At 37.5% G+C, this 22,983-nt stretch overlaps 1 protein-coding gene and 1 pseudogene across 2 annotated transcripts in view; both read right to left on the bottom strand.

The window, feature by feature from the left end:
- Positions 1 to 22,668, bottom strand: part of Edil3 (EGF like repeats and discoidin domains 3) — a 482,678-nt gene extending 460,010 nt beyond the window's left edge. Inside the window, exon 1 of one of the 2 annotated variants that reach the window (XM_021180302.2) lies at positions 22,072 to 22,668. In XM_021180302.2, coding sequence (XP_021035961.1) covers positions 22,072 to 22,138 — 67 coding nt within the window. In that variant the 5' untranslated portion in view covers positions 22,139 to 22,668. The remainder of the gene's footprint in view (positions 1 to 22,071) is intronic. The other variant, XM_021180300.2, reaches the window with a different exon arrangement.
- On the bottom strand, positions 287 to 20,891 carry LOC110308421 (annotated as a pseudogene).
- Positions 22,669 to 22,983: the final 315 nt, after the last annotated feature.

Below are 22,983 nucleotides of genomic sequence, written 5' to 3'. Positions count from 1 at the left end.
GACAAGAGCTCCAGGGTTCTGGTCAGTACATCATGTTGTTCCAACAATAGGGTTGCAGTTGATCCACTTTTCTAAGATTATTTCGCACAATATTTTTTTAAATAAAGATTAAAAAAAAGAGTTGATTGTTGTTTTTATGTTTGCTTGGTTTTTTGCTCTTATCCTTTTGATTTGGCACTAATGAGTTTATGACATGATTACAAACTTAAAATAAAAAAAGTAAAAAAATTAAATTTTGGCAGGGATACTGAAACCAGAAATCTAAGAGTTTTCCCAGATTCCCTGATCAGGCCATGGCCACTAAACTTAACTCTATACAGTTCTTCAAAGCTTGAATCTCTATGTATCCTGAACATTTCTGCTGCTCTCCCTGAAGTTCAGGGCTCCCAGCAGGCACTGTGACTTCAGTGAGAGCCCCATATACACTCATGGCCTAAGCCACCATACTTGTGACATCACGGGGAGTAGAGAGCAGTAGGACTGTTGAAATCCTTGGCAAGTTTAGAGAACTTGCTGACATAACTACTCCTCCACAGCCAGTGATGCTGTATCTCCATTAGACTGAGTCAGAGCTTCAGCCAGGATTCTAATCAGTTTACCTTGGTGGTGGCCTGAACTGGACTGGTCCCTCCTGTTGTGTGATTTGTTCTTTTCTGCTTCGGAGGTCAGAATCTGGACTTTGTTCTTCCAGTCTGCCAAACAGATAACTGTCTCTAGGGTTTCTTCAGACTCTAGAACCGATTTCTAAGCCCGTTTCCATTGCTACTCCTGTACACCTGCATAGACTCTTTTACTCAGTGTGGCACATGGATATCCTTGATTGCAGGCAGTGATACTCTAGCCTTCAGCAACCTGGCTGATGGCATCCACAATGTTGGCATTCAGAGATTTCTTCTGTGGAAATATTTTGTCCAGAGAGAACTTGCTATGCTCACATCTCATAATTATCTGAGCTATGTGACAGCACTCTCAGCGTCTTCTACACCATAACTTGCTTTGTAAGGATCCATAATACACAAGCAACGGACTCCATCTCTTTGCAGAGTTGAATTGTCAAGTTATAGACTCAGGCACTTTGATGATGATTTCCTTGAGACTTGCATTATAGTGGATTTGGCCTAAGGGCAGTCAATAGATAATAGGATCTGGTGGAATTCACCTATTCATTTCACTACCCAGGCCTCTTGCTGCAGCACAAACAGTACCAAGGTGTTTTGGAGCAGTTCAGTGGAAGCCTGGCCAGAAGCCTGCAGGAAGTCCCACAGTAAAAGTGCTTCCTTCAGAATCACACACCGCGCCAGACCCAAAGATATGTTTTGCTTAAAGAGTTTATAAGAAAACCTGTTTTGTTTTGTTTTGTTGGTTTTTTTTTTTTTAATCTCATCATTTGAACTTAGCTCAAGTGTGAAAGGCGGAGCTGAAGCAAAGCTTTCTGGGAACTCCATTTTTCTGGAATAATGTTGACAAAGTCTCACCCCATTTCACACACACACACACACATTCTTAAAGTATTTAAAGTAAAATCAATACCAAAAAAAATCTTTTATTGCTGCATGGACCTACTATTGTACAAAAACTATGAAAATTATAACAATGTATTTTTAATTGAATTTATTTACATGAATAGTGTTTGCCTGTATGTATGTATGTATGTACGTATATAGGTATGTATGTATGTGCACCCTGTGTGTACTTTGTGTCCGCATAAGTCAGAAGGGGGCACCGGAACCTCTGGGTGGGACTTAATTCTCAGCTGTCATGTGGGTGCTGGAATGAAACCCAGAGAAATCTTGTCCTCTGCCAGAACAAGGACTATTGAATCAAAGCTCTGGACAAATATGACAAAGTCTTTATTATACAAGAGACTCACTTTTCCATCTAAAACTGTTGAAATGTCATAATTATTTTAAGGTGGTCAAATGATTCTAGTTATTCTAAATGTTTTCAATTCTGGGGTACTTTTTGTTGGCTTACAATTTCAGTTATTGCAACTTTCAATGTGCCAGATTGCTATGAATCTTTGTATAGGTTTCTGGACACTTACCCTATAAAGTTTAATCAAAAATTTTGCTATATTTATTTTTATGTAAAAACGACTGTATGAAATGTTTAAAGGTGTATTCGTAAACATCCAGTCACAGCATGAGGCTGGGAAATCTATTCTCTGGACAGAATTCTTGTTTGAAAACAAGGTGAATAGTGAGGAAATCAATGCCATGTCGCTGTGTGCTTTTATGTCCTGTTTCAGAACTTAAAGTGCAAGTCATTTCACAAGCATAATGATAGACATTTTCAGGTTACAAAATTAGTATACAGAAACAGAAGTGTTACCATTTGCCAGTAGAAAATAATATGCCATAGAAATCAAGAAAAGAATACCCTTCAGAATAGCTACAGAAATATACTTTGGAGTAGCTTTTCAGAGGAGACAACACTCTCTACAATTAAAAATGGAAAAACACCAGTGCATACTTACAATGTGAAGTAAAATCTCCTCGTGCACACATTGGTAGAGTTAATATTGCTAAAATGTTACCGTACCTAAAGCTACTCCTTCTGGATTAAGCATACTTCCTATAGAACTACCAAAGAGCAAGATAAACATATTTGAAGCTTTATATGGAAGTTGAGAATACCTAGAAATATCTGATCCAAAATTATAATAAAAGGGAGATTATAATGCATGACTTCAAATATGGCAAAGCTGGTATAGGTTGTTTCAGGTAGTAATTTTGCTTTTATTTTTGAAGAATAGCTTGTGAAAACCATAGTATTTTCAATTAACAATGCTATAAAAATATTTAGTATCACTAATATATTCAAAATTCAAATCAAGAACACTGAAGAAATAATAAGAATCGTTATTTAAAAACTAGAGCTGGCATGTAATGGTGAGGATATGAAGAAAAGTGAATTCCTACACAATCCTTTGCTGGCGTGTTAATTAGCACATCTGTTATAGAAAAAACTCTTATGTGTAAAACCTGGACAAACCTACAGACACTCTAAGGGAAACCAAATAATATGCAGATGGACATCTCCCTTCATATTCCTTATAGTACTATTAACAGGAGATATGAAGTGATGAAACAGAGCCAATTTTAGTGTTTGTAAGGTGATGAATAGATTATAAAAATGAAGTGTAATACAAGTTAGCCATAAAAGATAATGAATTTGTGCTGTGTGTGATAAGAGAGATGAATTTGGAGATCATTAGATTAACTTTAATAAGTCATAGACAGAAAAGAATGGCTGAATTGCTTCACTCATGTTCAGATAGTTGAAGTTGAGAGTATAACTATGGTTAGCAGAGGCTGCAGAGACCAGGGGAGGAGTAAATTGAGGGAAGGTACACCAGTGAAAACCATATAACAGTGAGAAAACAGAAATATGTTTGGTATGAACTTACATAGAAGACAAAGTATAGATGATAGTATATTGCAGATTCCGAAAGCAGTAGAAAGAATGTTTGTATGTTTTCGTCAAGAAAATATGATAAATGTTTGAGAATATATATTTATATTCTGATTTACAAATTATATAACTTCTAAGTGTTTGGAAGCATCTAACAAAGGCAGATAATTGTGTAGATTTTGTCAACTTTAAGAATTAAAGTTCTAATTTCATTGCAATCTTGACTTTCTCAATAATTGACATATATACACAAAAAATATTCAAAAGATGCTCCAACATATAACAAGGACACATGCTCCATTATGTTCATAGCAGTCTTATTTATAATAGCCAGAAGCTGAAAAGAATCCAGATGTTCTTCAACTGAGGAATGGATACAGAAGTCATTAATAGTCTCCCAACCAAAAAACTCCCAGGATCAGATGGGTTTAGTGCAGAGTTCTATCAGACCTTCAAAGAAGATCTAATTCATGAAATTCTTAAGCAAATGGATGTAATTAGAAAATATCCTGAGTAAGGTAAATCAGTCACAAAAGAACATACATGGTATGCACTCACTGAAAAGTAGATATTAGCCCAAAAGCTTGGAATATCCACGATACAATTCACAGATCATATGAAGCTCAAGAAGAAGGGAAACCAAAGTGTGGATGCTTCAGTGCTTCTTAGAAGGGGGAACAAAATACAGGAAGAAATATGGGGACAAAGTGTGGAGTAGAGACTGAAGGAAAGGACATCCAAAGAATGCCCCACCTGGGGATTCATCCCATATACAGACACCAAACCCAGAAACTATTGAGGATGCCAAGAAGTGACTGCTGACAGGAGCATGATATAGCTGTCTACTAAGAGGCTCTCCCAAAGTCTCAGAAATACAGAGGTGGGTGCTCACAGCCAATCACTGAACTGAGCTCGCAGTTCCTCAAAGGTGGAGAAGAGATGGAAGGAGCTGAGGGGGCTTGCTGCCTCATGGAGGGAACAACATTATAAAGGTTAATACATGTGTCAGGTGGAATTTTGTTGTAGTTCATGGGATTTATAGCTTAGTAGGTTAAGTGATTGTTTTTCTCTTTGGTAGCTTGTACAGCACCTTCAGATGCTATGAAGATACTCTTTATTATGGAGGCTTCCAGGACAATACCCATTTCATTCTTGCATTTCTTCTGCCCTAATGTGTGTGGTTCTTCATCAATTTGGTCTTATCTTTATTTCTAGGAGAAAACCAAGGGCACTGCCAATAGTTTATATTTTCATTTGGTAGTCTCTTATATAAACAACTGGAAAGGAGGATGACTTTGTTTAACACTAGATAGTTGTTAGTCTATGATTCCCGTGCATGATATTATTATTTATTATACTTGGCCCAATTGACATATCTACGATTCATCTCTATATTTAACTCTGAAGGAATATTGTACAGAGAAAAGCTAGAAATATTGTAAGAACCAGAGGACCAAGGAACTTTATGATAGATAACATCTAGAAAAGGCACAGATGTTACACCCCTCTAATTTCAATAGTACATTGCCTAAAAAAGACCTACATAATGACCACTCCAGTTAAGACCTGTCGATAGGGAAAATTTCATAATGCCACATCTTTTTATGAAGAGATACAAGCAGTCAATGGCTGATAATGGAGGAAGCCTCAATGTACTCCAAGGTTGAAGCCCTTAATAGTATATCTAATTCTCAGTGTATATCCATATATTAGTCAGGGAAGGTGACACAGGGGAGTTTGTGAAAGAAAGTGTGTGAAAATAATGTGAATAGAACACTCATGAACAAAATTCAAAATATATATGTAATTAAATATTATCATAACATTAAGATGTCTACTCTCATAACACAAAATAACAAGTTATGTAAAGGATGTGGGAAAACTGCAACATATGTATACTATTTACAGATGAAGAAAGTGCTGACACACTATAAAAATATGTAAGTTAATTCCTCCAAAATAAGAAAAAAAATAGTATTAGCACAGAATACAGTAATTCCAACTTTGGGTTTCCACTGGAAACCAAAGCATTTAGCAATAGCTAAAATATGAAGTAACCCAAGTGTTTTTAGAAAAGAATGAATGGAGAATTAACTTCCAGCCTGCATATTGGAAGTTTATTCTGCATTCGATAGGGAACGAAATACCCACTAAAGGAGTTACAGAGACAAACTTTGGAGCTAAGATGAAATGATGGACTATCCAGAGAATACCCCACCCTGGGATCCATCCCATAATCAGCCACCAAATCTAGACACTATTGCATATGCCAGAAGATTTTGCGGAAGGGACCCTGTTATAGCTGTCTCATATGAGGCTATGCCAGTGCCTGGCAAATGCAGAAGTGGATGCTCACAGTCATCTATAAGATGGAACACAGGGCCCCCAATGGAGGAGCTAGAGAAAGTACCCAAGGATCTGACGATGTTTGCAACCCTATAGTTGGAACAACAATATGAACTAACCAATACCCCCCAGAGCTTGTATCTCTAGCTGCATATGTAGCAGAAGATGGCCTAGTCGGCCATCACTGTGAAGAGAGGCCCCTTGGTATTACAAACCAAGAAGTTATATGCCCCACTACAGGGGAATGCCAGGGCCAAGAAGCAGGATTGGGTGGATAGGGGGGCAGGGCAGAAGAAGGGTATAGAGAACTTTCGGGATACCATTTGAAATGTATATAAAGAAAATATCTAATAAAAAAAAAGAAAGGTAACAAACACATATGTAGCACAGATGTGCATTGACAATATTACGCTAAGTGAACAAGTTGTGGGAAAAGTACAAATACTGTGTGATATGATTTTACTTACCATTTACAAGTGGTAAAAACCATACACATGGTTGAGATTCCCTGAGGACTCTCACAGTTCTTGCAGCTTTCCTCACTCCAGTGAACTTACTCAGACCCCACTTTAGCCCATTCCCATTCCTTTGTATCAGTTGCTTACCTATAAACACTCTCTACCTGGGAAGCTATTGGTCACACCAAATGGGAATCACATCAGTGTCTCAAGTAGCCAACATCAGAGAAGAGTTCCACGTATGGGAGATTAGAAGTAGTAAAGGGAGATATGCAACTGTGCAAAGTACTGAGTACCAGAGATACGGTACTTTGCACAGGTATAACTGATACCAGGAACAGTTAGTCATAAATAGGATGCATTCATCAAACCCCTTTCTTCAGGGCTCAGGGGACCCTAAGAAGCTGTCTTCAAGTATCAGCCATTGACAAAGGAAAAGTTAATTTCCACCAAAGGAGAAATATCCACTGGGTATACAAACCATGCCCATGCTTAAGGTTAGGTGCATACCAACAGTGTTAGATGATCATCAACAACAGCAACAACAAAGAACTTAGCGGTTATTTGGAGTTTAGTTAATTAGGTCATTTTTCTTATAATGTTTTGTTTGGGCTTTTTTTAGCCTTCACTTTTTCTTAAATATTATGTTTTGGGTTTTTTGTTGTTGTTTTTATAGTGTGTCTCTCTGTGTGTATATGTGTGTTTACATGTTTCTTCTGCATTTTTATTTGTTTCTGTTATTTTGTTTATCCTGTATTCTATTAATACCTATTTGTTTTCAAAAAGACATTTAGAAAGATGGCTTGGAGTTGGATGTGTGTGTGTAAATCATGAGAATCTGGAATGAATGATGGAAAGGAATCATGATCAGAATATATCATATGAAAACTTATTTTTAAAAAATTAGAGCTGGAGAAAAGAAACTATTATGGATTTGGGAATTGGATAAGGCAGAAGGGAAATGAAAATGCATTACTCTTTGGTCTTCCTTCTTCTTGAGTTTTCATGTGTTTTGCAAATTGTATCTTGGGTTTTCTAAGTTTCTGGGCTAATATCCACTTATCAGTGATATAAATCATGTCTGTTCTTTTGTGATTGGGTTATCTCACTCAGGATGATATCCCCAGATCCATCCATTTGTCCAAGAATTTCATAAATTCATTCTTTTTAATAGCTGAGTAGTATTCCATTGTGTAAATGTACCACATTTTCTGTATCTATTCCTCTGTTGATGGGCATCTGGGTTCTTTCCAGCTTCTGGCTATTATAAATAAGGCTGCTATGAACATAGTGGAGCAAGTGTCCTTATTACCAGTTGGAACATCTTCTGGATATATGCCCAGGAGAGGTATTGCTGGATCTTCTGGTAGTCCAAGTTCTTGTCCAAGAACGGGGAACAAAATATCCATGGAAGGAGTTTACAAAGTTCAGAGCTGACAGGGAAGGAAGGATCATCCAGAGACTGCCCCCCCCCAGATCCATCCCATAAACAATCACCAAACCCAGGCACTATTTCATATGCCAGCAAGATTTTGCTGACAGGACCCTGATATAGCTATCTCTTGTGAGGTTATGCCAGTGCCTAGCAAATACAGAAGTGGATGCTCACAGTCATTTATTGGATGGAACACAGGGCCCCCAATGGAGGAGCTAGAGAAAGTACCCAAAGAGCTAAAGGGATCTGCAACCCTATAGGAGGATCAAAAGTATGAACTAACCAGTACCCCCCCCCCCGCGAGTACTAGTTGTGCCTCTAGTTGCATATGGAACAGAGGATGGCCTAGTCGGCCATCAATGAGAGGAGAGGCCCTTGGTCTTGCCAAGATTATATGCCCCAGTACAGAGGAATGCCAGAGCCAGGAAGTGGGAGTGGGTGGGTTGGTTGAGGGGCAGGGCGGGGTGGGGGTATAGAGGACTTTCAGAGAGGAAAGCATTTGAAATGTAAATGAAGAAAATATCTAAAAAAAACTTTTAAAAAAGAAAATGCATTACTTTATTTTTATATAAATTATCTCTAGAAGATGAAGTTAGTAATGAAGATGGAGTTGCTAGTATGCCTAATATAAATTAACAGAAAATTCTATGGTATATATGATTTATCAAAATAAAAGAGAAACAATAATCTGCATGGCAAACATATTATTTACAAATATTTAAAGTCTCTGCAGAATACCAACAAATGCCATAATAAAATAGTTTTATCGTAACAACCATATAATTGCTGTGCATTCAAAAGTAATAAAGCTTTAAAATAAGAAAATAAGAGTAAGAAATTAATTTTATTCTCTAAATTAAAAATATGAAAAAAAAACTTTCTAAGGTGTCTTATCATTTGAAAAAACAAATGCTATATTTTTACTCTTTTCAGACCTCTCTAGAAATATATTTCCTTTTACAATTTTAAGCTTAGTATGGAAATGACACAATTATTGAGGTCACAGTACATATATCGTTTCAGAACCACAGGAACATTTAAAAACAGTAGGAGTGTTGTTGCCTAAGGTAGTAGACAGCACTTGCAGTGACATCCAGATTGCCATTACAAACAACTAACTCTAAACAGAGTTGTTTCCAAGCTGGGCAGACACAGCTTCCAGGTGCTATCTGTTGTTCTCAGCCAGGAACTTTTGGGTTCAGCAGGTGCGAGGGCAGGGGCAGGGGGAGGAAGAGACATGGTGGACACAGGAAAGTTATTGCTCATGCATTTTAAGGCACTGGTTGTCATAGCACTGAAAATAGCAGATGAAAAGGCTAACTGTAGCCTCTACCCAACAATTAAAAATGCCCCTAGGTATTTTGATTTTGTTGTACATACTTTTATCAACTCTGCTCTGTATAATTACATTTGAAGTTCTCTATTTCTTCACATACAATTACAATTATTTTTGTACAGTTAAGTAAAGATGGAACGTAAATCTCTTTTGAAAAACATGTTCATAAATTAGAAATGTATAGAAAAACTATGCCATGTATGATTAATTTGAGCAAATATTAACTGTTTACTGCTAATACACAGGGATTGGGGATTTACATACTTTATGTAATATAAAAGTATTTTATTTTGTCTTCTTCAAGCTTACAGGACACTTTCTTCCAGCTTATAGAACACAGGACAAAATATATTAAGTGAATTTAAAAGTGATTAGGTAAAATTTTATGATACAGACTATTTGGAAATATTGGAGAAACATAAGACGTGTGTGTGTGTGTGTGTGTGTGTGTGTGTGTAGGTAGGTATGCATGTCTTGGTTAGAGCACAGATTCTTCAGAGAATACAATTTATTAGCAATTCTCTCTGTGACTATGCAGTTTCAACTGAATAATGTTCTTGAAAATAAATATAGCAGAACATGGGAGACAACCAGAAATAGATATAGAAGTAGATAAAATTATATACAAATAGATGTGAGTGATGGTTTTAAGATCTCAAAAGAAGAAATGTGAAATTTAATATTCACAGTAAGAATCTGTACACATGTATAAGCATGCATGTACATAGATAACCATGATAAAAATGCAACAAATATCCTGGTAACATCTTTTGGAAATGAAGCTCAGTATTCCAATATTCATGTCAGGAGAGCACACACCATAAAAATTTAACAAACAAAGCAAGCAGAAAATTGAAACTGTTAAGTAAAATTACAATGAAATCAAATGTATAAGATGCAGCATTATATAGAAAGAGGTCACCTCCTAGAAAAATCAAATAAACAAGTAGCATATTAAAAATTTACTATCAGTTTCAAATTATTAGAAGTTAGTAATAGCATGTTCCAGTCTTTAAGTAAACATATCACTGGTATTTTTTTATTGAAAATCAGAAGCCTTTGTATAAATACGTAGGCTAATGAGATGGGTCCCAGTGAAACAAGAAAGATGAAGTGAGCAATAGCTTATGAGGATCAAGGGAAGGGAAGGGAAGGGAAGGGAAGGGAAGGGAAGGGAAGGNNGAAAGGAAAGGAAAGGAAAGGAAAGGAAAGGAAAGGAAAGGAAAGGAAAGGAAAGGAAAGGAAAGGAAAGGACAGGAAAGGAAAGGAAAGGAAAGGAAAGGAAAGGAAAGGGAAGGGAATATATCCAACTCTAGCATGACAGGGACTAAAGAAGAAACACTGTGCTTTACAAATATTTGAGACATGTAATTTTGAGGATAAAGAAATCTTTCTGTACAACATGCAACAAATTCTTCAAAGGGGTGGAAGATATGTTAATAGTTTCCTGTATGAGCAATTTAAACAAATGATCTAAACCAAAACCGTGGACCACCAATGAGATAAAGCTTTCTCTGTAACTACTAAGTGCTGACCTCAAAAGACATAGAGACCCACCTCAGCAGCTTGAAAGTGGGTCAGGGAACAACTGCAGAACTCTCCTTCTGCCCCCAGCAGAGCACTAAATTTAGAAGAGGTACTGCTGTGAATTTGAAGCACTTATTTAACTATATTACAGTGAAATGATATAAATCTATCTGCCCTATATTTGATGCTATTAAACTACCCTGCTCTAAGTGTACAGTCTTATTCTTGCCATGTAAATAGTTCTTCAGATTTCCTGTAAGGTTTGGAAAAGCTGTTTTATATAAACACATAGAACCTCTCTAAGGATACAGCCACTATTTTAAGTTTAACATGGCAAATCTGTAGACTAAGAATTGTGGGAAAGAGAAATAGCTAGATCAGGCTAATAAATCAAGTCTCTTCCAAGTCACTATTTACCCTTCTACCCTGTTTTCATATAAATTTTATATTTGAAGTGTTATTTTCCTGTTTGTCATTGTCATTCTCAGAATATTCTGCTTCCTTCTATGCAAAAAACCAATGAGTTGAACCTTAAAATCATTCATCTTTTCTCCCAGTGTGTCTAGATTGTGCCTTCCTGATGTCTGCCACATCCCCACATGCTCTCTTTTCCCTCACCATTCAATCTTTCCACCATCTCTCCTCACACCTTTATTTTGGTTTTCATTCCTTCATTGGTGACTTTTCTGATAGTTGACCATTTCCTGTCTTGACTCCTTTCCTCCCATTTTGTCTACTATCTTTCTTGTAGTAACCCATGGTTAAATTTCAAAATTTGTCATTGGTAAAATTGTTCATGTTGTATTTCCTACAATGTCTCTATATTCCTAGTTAATCACTTACTTCTCTGTTTTACTTCTCTCTGGAGCCCAATTCAACCTCAACCATATTCTGATTTGCGGAATGTGGGTTTTACAGACTCTTACAAATACCTAAACACTAATTAGCTACAGATAGGAACGGAACTTTGAAAATAATTTTATTTATAGTTATATGATGCAGTAATGATGAAGTCATCTGGGCAACTAAATCAATGGAGAAATTCTGAAACAATGTGTTTATCCTTGAGATGACTAAGTACAAAAACCAGGTAGGCAACAAAGTCTAATTGAGTGAAAATTATTGTACTGATCACAAGTGGGGTCAATGGAAGCACAGACACTGGAAAATAAAAGGCAAAAACACTCTGTGTGTGTGTGTGTGTGTGTATGTGTGTGTGTGTGTGTGTGTGTGTGTGTGTGTGTGTGTGTGTGTGTGTGTGTGTGTGTGTGTGTGTGAGAGAGAGAGAGAGAGAGAGAGAGAGAGAGAGAGAAAGAGAGAGCTGTAAATTAGTGGTTTCATTTAACAGCAGTAATTCTACTGACTAGATGTTGCTAGATGTCAACTCAAACATAGTGGTGGCAGCCATTGATGTTGGGAATTGCAGGAGGACTTCAGATTCATTGATGCTCTCTAATAGAGGAAAGGGGGCAGTGTGATAATAGGATATTAAGAAGTACTGCAAGTACTTAGGAATAATTTTGGAAAATGAACATGAGTCAACCTCTTGCCATGTCCTCATTTTAAAAACTGAGGACCAAACAGAACTTATGACTACCTCTAGCATTCTTGTGTGGCAGCTGTGAGCAGCTAGAGTCAGCACAATAGATTCACAATAGACTCTTCCAAGGCTGTGAAATCCAGGGCATTGGAGTTTTAGAACCTCCTGTACTCTTAATTAGATTAAGAATATTGTTCCATATCTTCTAAGGCAGAGGTCCATTTAAATTCAAATACTGTACAGTCACATAGAGAAAGAAATATGAAGATACTCTCTATATTAGATAGTATGACTTTCATTAGTTATAAATAGAGTTTAATTTAATTTAGTTTTAGAATGCTTAAAAATATTCAGAGTAAGTAATCACTCAATTAAACCAGAAAAAAAAAACAAAAAACCTGTGTGGTTAGTATGGTGGGTTGTGCATGTTTGGCTTTGTTCTTATAATGCTGGGAAAAGAACTCAGGGCTTTGGGAAACTGCTAAATTTCCTAAGCCTTTAGTTATTTTGTTGTTGGTGTTAATAAATAAATGAAATGAATTGTGCCCAGGTGTTGTTCACAGAAGCCAGAAGAGGGTGTTGGACAACTGAAACTGAAGTTACAGGTGATATAAGCCACTGTAAGTCTATGGGAAGTCAGCTTTTGAGTCTTCTGGGGAGCATCCAGTGCTCTTAACCACTGAGCTACCTCCCCAGCTCTGGTTTACTGGGCTTCATACTGTGTAACCCAGACTGCCCTTGCCTTTGTGATCCAGCTGCTTCCTCCTCAATGTATGGACTATAGTCATGTGCTGCGATATTTGATCATGAAGTTTACTTTTTTAATAGGTTATGCTGAAATAAATTAAATGAGGGTAGTATAGGTATGCACATGTTACACACACATTTGTGGCATATTAAATACGTTGATTAAATTGACAAAAATAAAACCATGTTGTCTTTTACAATCACTTTGTACTATGCTATGCAACTGAAATTGCTACATAAATTGTATCCCTACACATCATGTTCAATATCACTGGAATTGTGCAGAGGAGTGGCAGAATTTGAAAACACAATCATAAGAAAGTAATTCTAGAATAAAACTGAATGGAAAGATTTGGTGAAAAATCTGTATTTCCAGCCACTCCCTAAGTGCTTCTTTTCTCCCTGCCATACCCAGTACCATTACTTGCAATGTTCACTAAAAACTACACCATTAACTCTTTCAGACTAAAGAACATAATTGTTCATTTTTGCATGTGGAAACAGCTTTATCCAAGATTTCCTCTTAAAATTTACTTTTAAAAATTTTAAGTTATTTTTAAAATGTAGAATGACTTAATATTTCTAATTGTTTTCCCAAGTATGAATTCATCTTACAAATAATTAGCTGTTAGCCGGTAGTTAACTGGTAAGATATGTATTTTTAAACATAATAAAATATAGAAGACATCTTCACACACACAGTGCATGACTTACTGCCACACAGTATCAATTGGTAGTTAGGGGTGTAGGGTCCATAATGCTCTATTTTATTTTTGGAAAAATGTAAAATAAAATATAAGAAAATTGTAGGTAAATAAAAACATTAAATATTCAAATTATCAGATTCAACATCTATAAATTTTAATTACTGAATGCAAATTATAATTGCCATAAAAATGGAAGCTGTGAAGCTTTGCATTGAAATGGTGTACTTACAGTTTCAAGTGTATTTTATTCACTTACCCACTACCATACCAAAATATCTGTGACAGAATTAGAAATATAAAAAATAGATTGATGTCCTCTTTCAAAATTTGTGTCTGTAGCCTGCATTCTCTCCTTCCTCGTGTCCTTATACATTATCTGTTCTTCTGTCTTCATGTTATACACGGCATTATAACTTAGTCACTGTGGAAGTTATCTTTGGATCTGATTGATTATTCATTAGTCACCTGATCCAGCAGCACCAAATGGTTGAGTTAGATTCAGAACTGGTACCCACTGCAGTGCAATGTGCAAAAGGAATCTGCTAATCTTATTTACCCTACTTCACATCTCTCTGAGTAAATGACCTTTGTTAACTTGTCTAAAAAGATGCTTATGCTGTTATGATGGCAGCCTTTCTATGAAAAGAGGTAAAATTAGAAATAAAACTCTGACTGTAAAAGCATAGCTTTGTAGAAAAGAAATTCAGATACAAAGAACATCAGGACACTGTATGTAGTAAAGTAATCTGCTATTTAGTGCTCACATTTCTTTTAATTGACGACATATAACAAACATAAAAGGCAATTTGCATTCAGTCTGTGATCTGATAGCATATTTTTATCAATGCTCTATCTGCCAGAAGGGCTAAAACATACTTTCATAGAAGGTGCATTCCAAAACATAGAAATGGATATAAAGAAAAACAAGTAACACAAGCTTTTAAATTTTCTGCATCTGTCTTTAACATAATATATATATTTCTATATATATGAATGTACATATGTATGTATGTATGTATGTATGTATGTGTGTGTGTATCTATGTATATGAAGACACTGCCACTTAAAATATGCACCTATAGGGATGGAGAGATAGACGTCTTGGCCGGTAAAAACCCTTGCAGAGGATCCAGGGTCAGTTCCTAGGACCCATGAAATGGCTCATAATCTTCTGTGACTTAGTCCTAGGGTATATGATAACATCTTCTGGCCACTCTAGACACCAAATACAAACATAGTTCACATCCATACATGGAGGAAAAATAAAAAGGCACATAAAATAAAAATATATAAATTTAAATTAGTAATAACAAAGCCAAATATCCACTTACTGCCTAAAAACAGTGATGTGGGTTCATTTATGATAATATCTCTATCTAATTAAAAGACTATTATGAACCCATTTTGGTGTTTTTGTTACTGTTGTTTTGTCTTGTGTCATCTGTACTGTGCTAATTCATGGAGGTAATAGTAGCATCAATGTTAAACAAGAATTTGGAAAATAAATATTAAAGCATGTAAATAGTGAGCTGCCATAAAACATTCCAAGAATTTGGTGTTTATAATATATGAGTTAAGCTACAGAGATAAATAAATAAATAAATAAGTAAATGAATAAATAAATGTAGCATATATACACAAGAAAATATTGTTATTAAAACTAGAACATCTTGTTTTGGAAAAGATTATCACATATTTTTGACTAGCAGACATACACAAACTACAAAACTGATGATTAATTACAAAAGGGATTGGTCCCTTTCGTTTAAATAATATTCTACAATCCAATATTTCCACTTGACTGTTCTGGATTTTCTTGCTCACATGTCAGGAGCCCATTTTACTACAGCTGACCTCGTAATCTCCGGTATGAGCGAAATCTGAGCAGTCACTGTGAGCTCAGACCAGGAAGAGACTTAAAGGATTATTTTTCATTCTAAAAATAAACCACTTTGTCAAATACAAAGCAGAAACCTTAAGGACTGCAGAGTAGTCTAACCCCATTTACAGATTGCTTCCAACCTAAGCGTGTCATCATGTAACCAGAGATTAAGCAGTGCTCTTCCTGCTTATGAGTAAGTATGTAATCAGTTGTCTTGATACAGATCTGTTTTAGAAAAGAGGAACAGTAAGAGGAAGTCAGTCTTTCAGTGCAGTAACAATTTCACTCTGAAGTGCTTTAGTGCATAAGAAGCTTCACTGGTATCCTTGCGGTTAAATCCTCTCTGCTCACTGATGCACCAGAAATCTCTGTTGGACAAACCTGACCATCACCATCACTGCATTAGCACATATTTAAACAGGATGCACCAGTATATTTTCTTGTAAAATGTCGTCTGGTCATTACAGGATACCTTATCTGAATTTGGAGACCAGCTCCTTGCCTGTAAAACTAAACTGTTTTATACTATTATATTTATTACCTTTATTTGATTATTCTAGGGGAAAATGTACAAAACAGCATTGTTATGGCAGAGAAAAAAAAAAAACACTTCCAAACTAATGCATTTCTCAGATTTCTAACTCCTCCACAGGAAAGCAGATTTCTGAGCCTATACACGTTGAACAAAATATTTTCTTATTGATATATACAAACACTGATATTTTTCTATTCCCAAATTGTGAACATGCGGCAATTAGGTCCTATCCAGATATATGACAAATATTTTCTTCAAGTAGTATACTAAACATTCAGAGGTTTTATTTTACTCGGTCCCCTCACAAGGTCACAAAATTTTCCTGTTTCTTTTAGTTGTAAAATATTACTGTCTTACATACACTTTCCCACGTCCTCATAAAAGCTGGCATTCTTCATTGCTCAAAATGAATCTGGCCTATTGCTTCATATTTCTCAGTTTCAGAATGCAGTTTGTAGACAGTCAGAGAATTTTTGAGGTTAAGATAAATAGAGTTTTAAAATATAATATGTAATCTAAATTCCAAATATGAAATCTACACGAGGTGGTCAAGAGTTTCTCATCCTTTTGTCCTTTATGCTTCCTATGTTTCTCTCTGTGTCACGTGGATGAAACTGTGTGGCAAGTCAGGTCTGTATTGTTAGGGGCAAATGTTTACCTGCTCAGTGGATAGCTTTAGGCAGAGCATTGTGACCAAAGTAAGGAATCAAACACTTGACTTGTTCTTCAATTGGGATCCTTTTAAATCAACATTGGAAAAATGGACATTGTGTTCTCTTTTTCCATTTTCTTTTTCCAAGAGGAAAAAAAATGACAAATTCACAGTGTTTTGTAAATTTACAGTCTTAATAATGATGACAGAATGTTAAATTGATTTGTTATCCTGGATGCTGTTCCCTACTTACTACCCAACCAAGAAGTGGCAGGGAGAAGAAAAATGTAAAATGGGAGAGACAGAACACAAGATTTCCTTTTTAACTTTAAGAAACTTTAACATAGAAAGAATGCCACTGAAAATAGGCCATTTGGCATGTCAATGACCACATTAAAACTGGAGATAACTCATAACAAGAATATACTGGCAATCTGAAATACATATTTAAGGGCTGTCTCAACCAAAAAAGTAAAAAAGTTTGATAAAGATAAACTAAAATTATTTTCAGTAACTTATAGGTATTGTTTATATATATATATATACATATATATATACATATACATACATATATATATATAAAATTTCCTGAAATGGATAAAGAGAACCTAGCATGCATTTAGCCTCTTTTGCCATATGATATATATTAGTTAGAAACTTGCAAACTCTACAAAAATATTACTATGGAAAAAAGGTAGATACTCATGAATATCCATACAATAAATGTGTACAAAGATTCAGCCAAGTTTGTAAATACTTATAATTAGTATTAAAGAATGGATAACTACTTAGACTGGGTATGGAGAAGAAATTTAGGAAGAACACTAGGAATGCCAATAATAATTGCTTGACCACTACTAAATCTATATTCTATTTCCTTGGAAGGCACTAATGAACACCTTGAAAAAGTAATGGGCTCCCCAAAATGTGTGACTCTTATTTGTGGCATCTATGACTCGAAGTTAAAATTCTACAGTAAAAGCTGTCTATCCTGACAGTGTACTCTGTCTGTCTTCAGGGACTGATGGAAACTGTCATTAATTCCATAGGTAGTAAAACATAATTTATGCAGATTTGTTAGACTAGCATTTCTCATTTACCTCTTTTGCTTCTTTAAAAGATCTTTAAAATATCTCCATTGATTATTCTGACACCTACTGGTGAGGGTGCAGTGGATCTTAGTCTTTTTCAACAACTATGGAACCAAAGTTTTTTTTTTTTTTAAGCTTAATTGTTCAGGAACAATTAAGTGATGATTTCTAGCATCTGCAGTAACCATGTATAACATTTTAAAAATTCACATCAGCATTCATTTATTTTGTTCATAAATTTATTTAATTTGATTAGGAAAGCTATCACTATCTTTTCAGACTGTGATAAAGCAGAAGACAAGAAGAAATATGTTGGGCATCTTCCTAAAATCACAGGTCAGAACTTAATAGTAAAGATAGCATGGCTGGGGTTATAGTTTTTCGTAAGTGTGCAGAAATTCAACTATTTAGTTGATAAAAGAAGTAAATTGATTTCTATTATAGAAGTTTTATTAGTAATTGCATACTGTAATATTTCCTATTTTTACATTTTATCCATCTTTTATTGCTATTATTACTATTATTATTATTTTAGTCTTTGAGATTTGAATATAACCACATAGTTCTCCCCTTCCTGTTTTTCCCTCCAAGTCTTTCTATAGAATTGTCCACTCACAATTAGCTTCTGGCTTGACTGAGCTCAGAAGCATTTACCATTTTTTTTTTGGCAGGATTTGATAAAACTGTTATATTACAAATCATACTCAAAGCTATAACACCTGCAAGTGTGTGCAGTAAATAATATCAGCACCACTTTCTTAGACTTTAGAAAACCCCAAAGGCTCACAAATGTACACAAGTGATTGCTTATACAGTTCATGCCATTATTAGCATCCATTTAAAAGATAGATCTCATGAATAAATTACCCAATTAACAACATTATTGGAATAGCTGGTAAGGAAATGAAAGAGTTTGGAGCAGCATAGGCACCCATTAATCATGTTTTGTAGTGGTATACTTGCTCTCTTACCTGAGTAGCCTTCCTCTTTTTTTACAACCAGGTATACTTTATTCATGTATATTGCTAAGATTGTAATGATTAGCAAAAAATTAATAACTTAGGTGACTCAATTATATTAAAATTATTATTTTATAAACTATTAATGATATATGGACATTCAGCTTAAAATATTTAATGAAAATACAAATGTTTTTAACTTAAGGAATTGTTCAGAAATGTACTACATTGGCCTGATTTGGCAAATCTGTAAGTTTAAGATCAAAGGCAAATCTGTAAGTTTAAGATCAAAGAAAATAGTATATTCTATTCCATTTTACTTTCCCAATTTTATTGTAAATATTCACCACAAATAAAACAAATTTCTAGATTAAATACATTTCAATTTTAAGAGAACATTTGAGATGGAATGAGAAATTTCTCAGCACCATTGGAAAGGCTCTGCTACACCATTGTATTGCCAGGTACAGCACAAATTTTACACTGGTTCCAAACTCTCATAGCGAGGGACTTTATGTCCACTTAACTATTACCTTCAATATAATATTTTTAAATTAATTTAAAATGCTTCACCTTGAATCTGATGTTAGCAGTTATTTCTTAAAGTGTAAAGTTAATGGTCATGCAAATTAGGTAATGATGGCCCCAAAGTGCAGTAATAAAATCCCCATAGAAACCGGTTATTTCAGCTTAAACTTCACTATGCAATCATTGAAGCGTAGTGGCATCTGGAGTGAGATTCTTCAGGTATTAATTTCTTCTCATGTCGAATTAACTAAGATCTCCATTGATTAAAAGATGGGAATTCAAATGCCAATGATTCATAGCATTTAGGGCCCATCCAGACATTTTTAGAGAATACCGTTTGCTTAAAGACTCCGGGCACAAACTGCAGGCATGGGGACAGATTGCATAAGATGTCACGTGTTTGCTGCAACTGTATGCATGTTATTGGATTTTTTTAAAGCAATACACAATGATGAATAATTTAAGAGTTAATAAAATATTCAATCTGACTGATCCATTGGTTTAATTTTAAAATAAAGACAGCCAATAAGTGGACTTAGCTATCATTATCCAATTCCAGGCATGAGTGCCTGTAAATTGGGGTCCACACAAAGGAAAACACTAATTTCTCTTCAACATTTGATAAATCAAAGATACACGATGGGGGAGGGGTATGAAAATAGCAGAGTAAAATTCCATGTTAACACCAGTTTCAGTAAGTTCCCCAAAGTTTAATTGTTTGAACTATCAAGCAAACTCGGTTCTGCTTTCTGCAGAGGTCCAGGAGGAGAAAATTAGAGAGGAACAAGTTTAACAGAAAAAAAGCTAATGCAAATCGGTCCGTTTCTTTCTCAGAAGCTGCCGCCCTCCACCCGCAGGGTGGCTTACAAAGGATCAGTCTGAAGGATGGAGGGGGTAGGCTTCCTGAGCTTTGTCTCTAGGAGCACACTGGAAAGACCTGGCAACATTGCTATCCTCCACTTGACTGGTGGCAAAGATGCCTCGGTGTGGGCATCAATTAAGAGCTTAGAGCAGCTGCATTTTTTTTTCCCTCCCAAACTCTAGCTAGGAGAAGTCTTCTGGCAAGCTCAGTCACTCAATAGGTCCTCTAGCTTTCCAGTCACCATTGATAAGGGTCACTTAGTGGCAGAGGAGTTGCCTAGTAGGTGCTTGTGAGTGCACATACTAGCGTGTGTGTGTGTGTGTGTGTGTGTGTGTGTGTGTGTGTGTGTATGTCTGTGTGTGTGCGTGCGTGCGCGCGCGCTCGCGAGTGTATGTGTGTGTTCCTATTTGGGGTGGGAACAGAGGCGGGGATAGGAGGAGAGGGGAGTGCCTGTGGTTCTTACAGTTCCCTACCAGCTAAGGCATCAAAGTGCAGAGGGAATTCAGACAAGAAATTTAAAAAAAAAAAAAAAAAAAGGAAATATCAGCTTTGGAAGCCTGTTCTTTCCTTACCACTGGAGTCTAGGCGACCCACTCCGAAAACATTTCCATATGCTAACCTTCACTGGAGTGGCTGCCTCAGTGAGGCAACTATCAGAGCAGGTTTGAAACAGAACCCACACTCACACCTACACCCCTGGAAAAACAGTCATATCCTGGGGAGCTGAGAAGACCAGAACTACCCACCACTTGAGTCCCAAAGAGATTGGCATCTGGCTGCAACACGGGTTTCTGAAGGATAGTCCCCAACAGCCCATCCCTCCGAAGCGTATACTTAGGTAGTGCATAGGTGTAGCAGCGTAGAGTATCCATGCAATGCCTAGTCTAATCTCAAATGGATTCGAGTCAACGCATTTTTTTTATTCCAAATACTTCTAGAGCCACAACGTTTCAAATCCTTGTAGCTTATCGGCTCTCTACTTACTGCTATCTGTGGAGGATTCTAGTAAATCTCTCTCAGAAGGGCCTTCTGTACTCACAAGCAGAAAGGGCACAGCCACCCAATATCTCAAAACCCCTTCTCTCTCTTTGGCTTCCTGGCTCCAATTCAGTCCCCGCTGATATGCAGACAAAGGTTTCCGACCAGGTTTTATATTGACAAAGCCTAATCTTTCAAAAGGACCTGAAAGTCACCTAAACAACTCACCCGGAGACTCATGGAATCCTGGTTTTAATTTTTTAGGTTTTGTTTTGTATGCTAGTTTCCTATTTACATGCAAACCATGAAAGGCACAGGTAGACAAATCTGAATAACTTTTTGGCTCCTGGGCCAGGGACGCATGAAGGTTGGTTTGCACATCACAGCCATCTATTACCAAGAGTTAACGTCTTACCCAGAGGGAGTACAAAATAATGTTCAAGCCCCCTGGGGTTAGAGGAGAAGAGAGTTGTTTGAGCTGTTGTAATTGAAGTCACGCGCCCAAGAGGAGGGTTGGGGAGAAAGCTAGCGACTTAGTAGACCTCTCTCTTTCTCATTGGCAGTACAAACTCTCAATATCGGGTCCAGGTTGACAGACCCCTTAGCCGTCCCCCCTCCCCCCGCCGCCCTGCATCAGAGCACTGCATCCAGCTTACTGCCCGGTGGTTATCCAGGCTGTTCTAGCACCTACTAGATGATGGCCCAGCACACTTAGCTCTGTCAGGTCTCTATCACAACCCTGTCCGCTGTCATTGGCCAACAACATTGATATTTGCTAGTCAGGGGTCGCGCAGGGAATCACTAGCAAAAAAAAAAAAAAAAGCCTAGGAAGAGAACCCCTTCACACCCCCTCAATCTTTATTTTCTACATCGCACCCTCTTCCCAGGCTCAGCCTGGGGCACTCCACACGGACTTTGCTAGCACTTTGGCAGGGTATCCAGGGAGCATCGCCTCCTTGGTAGCGCTCCTCACGCCGTGCACGCACTGAGGACCCACTGTGGCCCCTTGAGCAGCATTTCCAAAGGTGCTCCCCGCCCGTCCCTCATCCAGGGACCGCTGCCCAGCCACCTCACCTTTGCCGAACTGGGGCACCCCGAGGCTGAGTCCAACCAAAAGCCAGGCTGCTACCAAGTGCTTCATGATCCCTTCTCACGGACGTGACCTGGGCTGGTCCGGGGTCGGAGCGGAGGGCACAGTAGGCGAGGCGGCCCTGCAGGACAGCAGTAAACCCCGCCCTGTCAGAGATTCAAGAGGATGTCTTCCTCCCGCAGCGCTTCCTCAAATTCTTGGGAAGGGCGATAAAAGAGTGGTGGCCCTAGAGAAAGGGTGATTCACCCCTCACTCCAGCTTCGCCTGAGCTGGGGTGTGCGGAGGTGGGTGCGCTTGAGAGAGGCTGGGGCTGCGAGTGGGTCCTAGCAGAGGCACAGCGGGAGGAGCGCGGGCTCCTTGGGTTCCTGGCTCCCCGATTTCCGTGCGCGCACCGCAGGCGAAGCGGCCAACAGTGACTATGGCTCACGCTGCTGCCGCCGCGGCTGCGGGGGTTTCTGACTTGGAGAACAATGAAGCGAGAGCTGGAGGGGAGCGAGCCTGAGGCCAGGAGCGCACTGTGTACAAACAGTGGCGGCGCGCGTGTGAGACTGAGCCTAGATAGCTTTGGGCTCCCCCGGTGGCCCGCCCCCCTACCCTCCCTCTTCTTATTGCCTTCTCCAATCTCTCTCTCTCTCTCTCTCTCTCTCTCTCTCTCTCTCTCTCTCTCTCTCTCCCCCCCCCAATTCTCCCTCCCTCTCTCCCCCAGCTTTGGAAGGTGGCTCCTTCTGCTGGAAGAGAAAAGGAGGCAGCCTCAGCCACACCCTGACTGATACCTGCCACTATCTGCTAAGTTCCACATCTTCTCCACCTAAGATGCAAACTCTACGGTTAAGGGAATATGATCGATGTCCGAAAGTGTTGGTTCCAGGGTTGGTTTTATGGTTAAGTGTACAAAA

This window comes from Mus caroli, chromosome 13 (genome assembly GCF_900094665.2).
Source record: "Mus caroli chromosome 13, CAROLI_EIJ_v1.1, whole genome shotgun sequence".
Classification (NCBI taxonomy): domain Eukaryota; kingdom Metazoa; phylum Chordata; class Mammalia; order Rodentia; family Muridae; genus Mus; species Mus caroli.
This window is presented reverse-complemented; position numbering and strand designations above follow the sequence as displayed.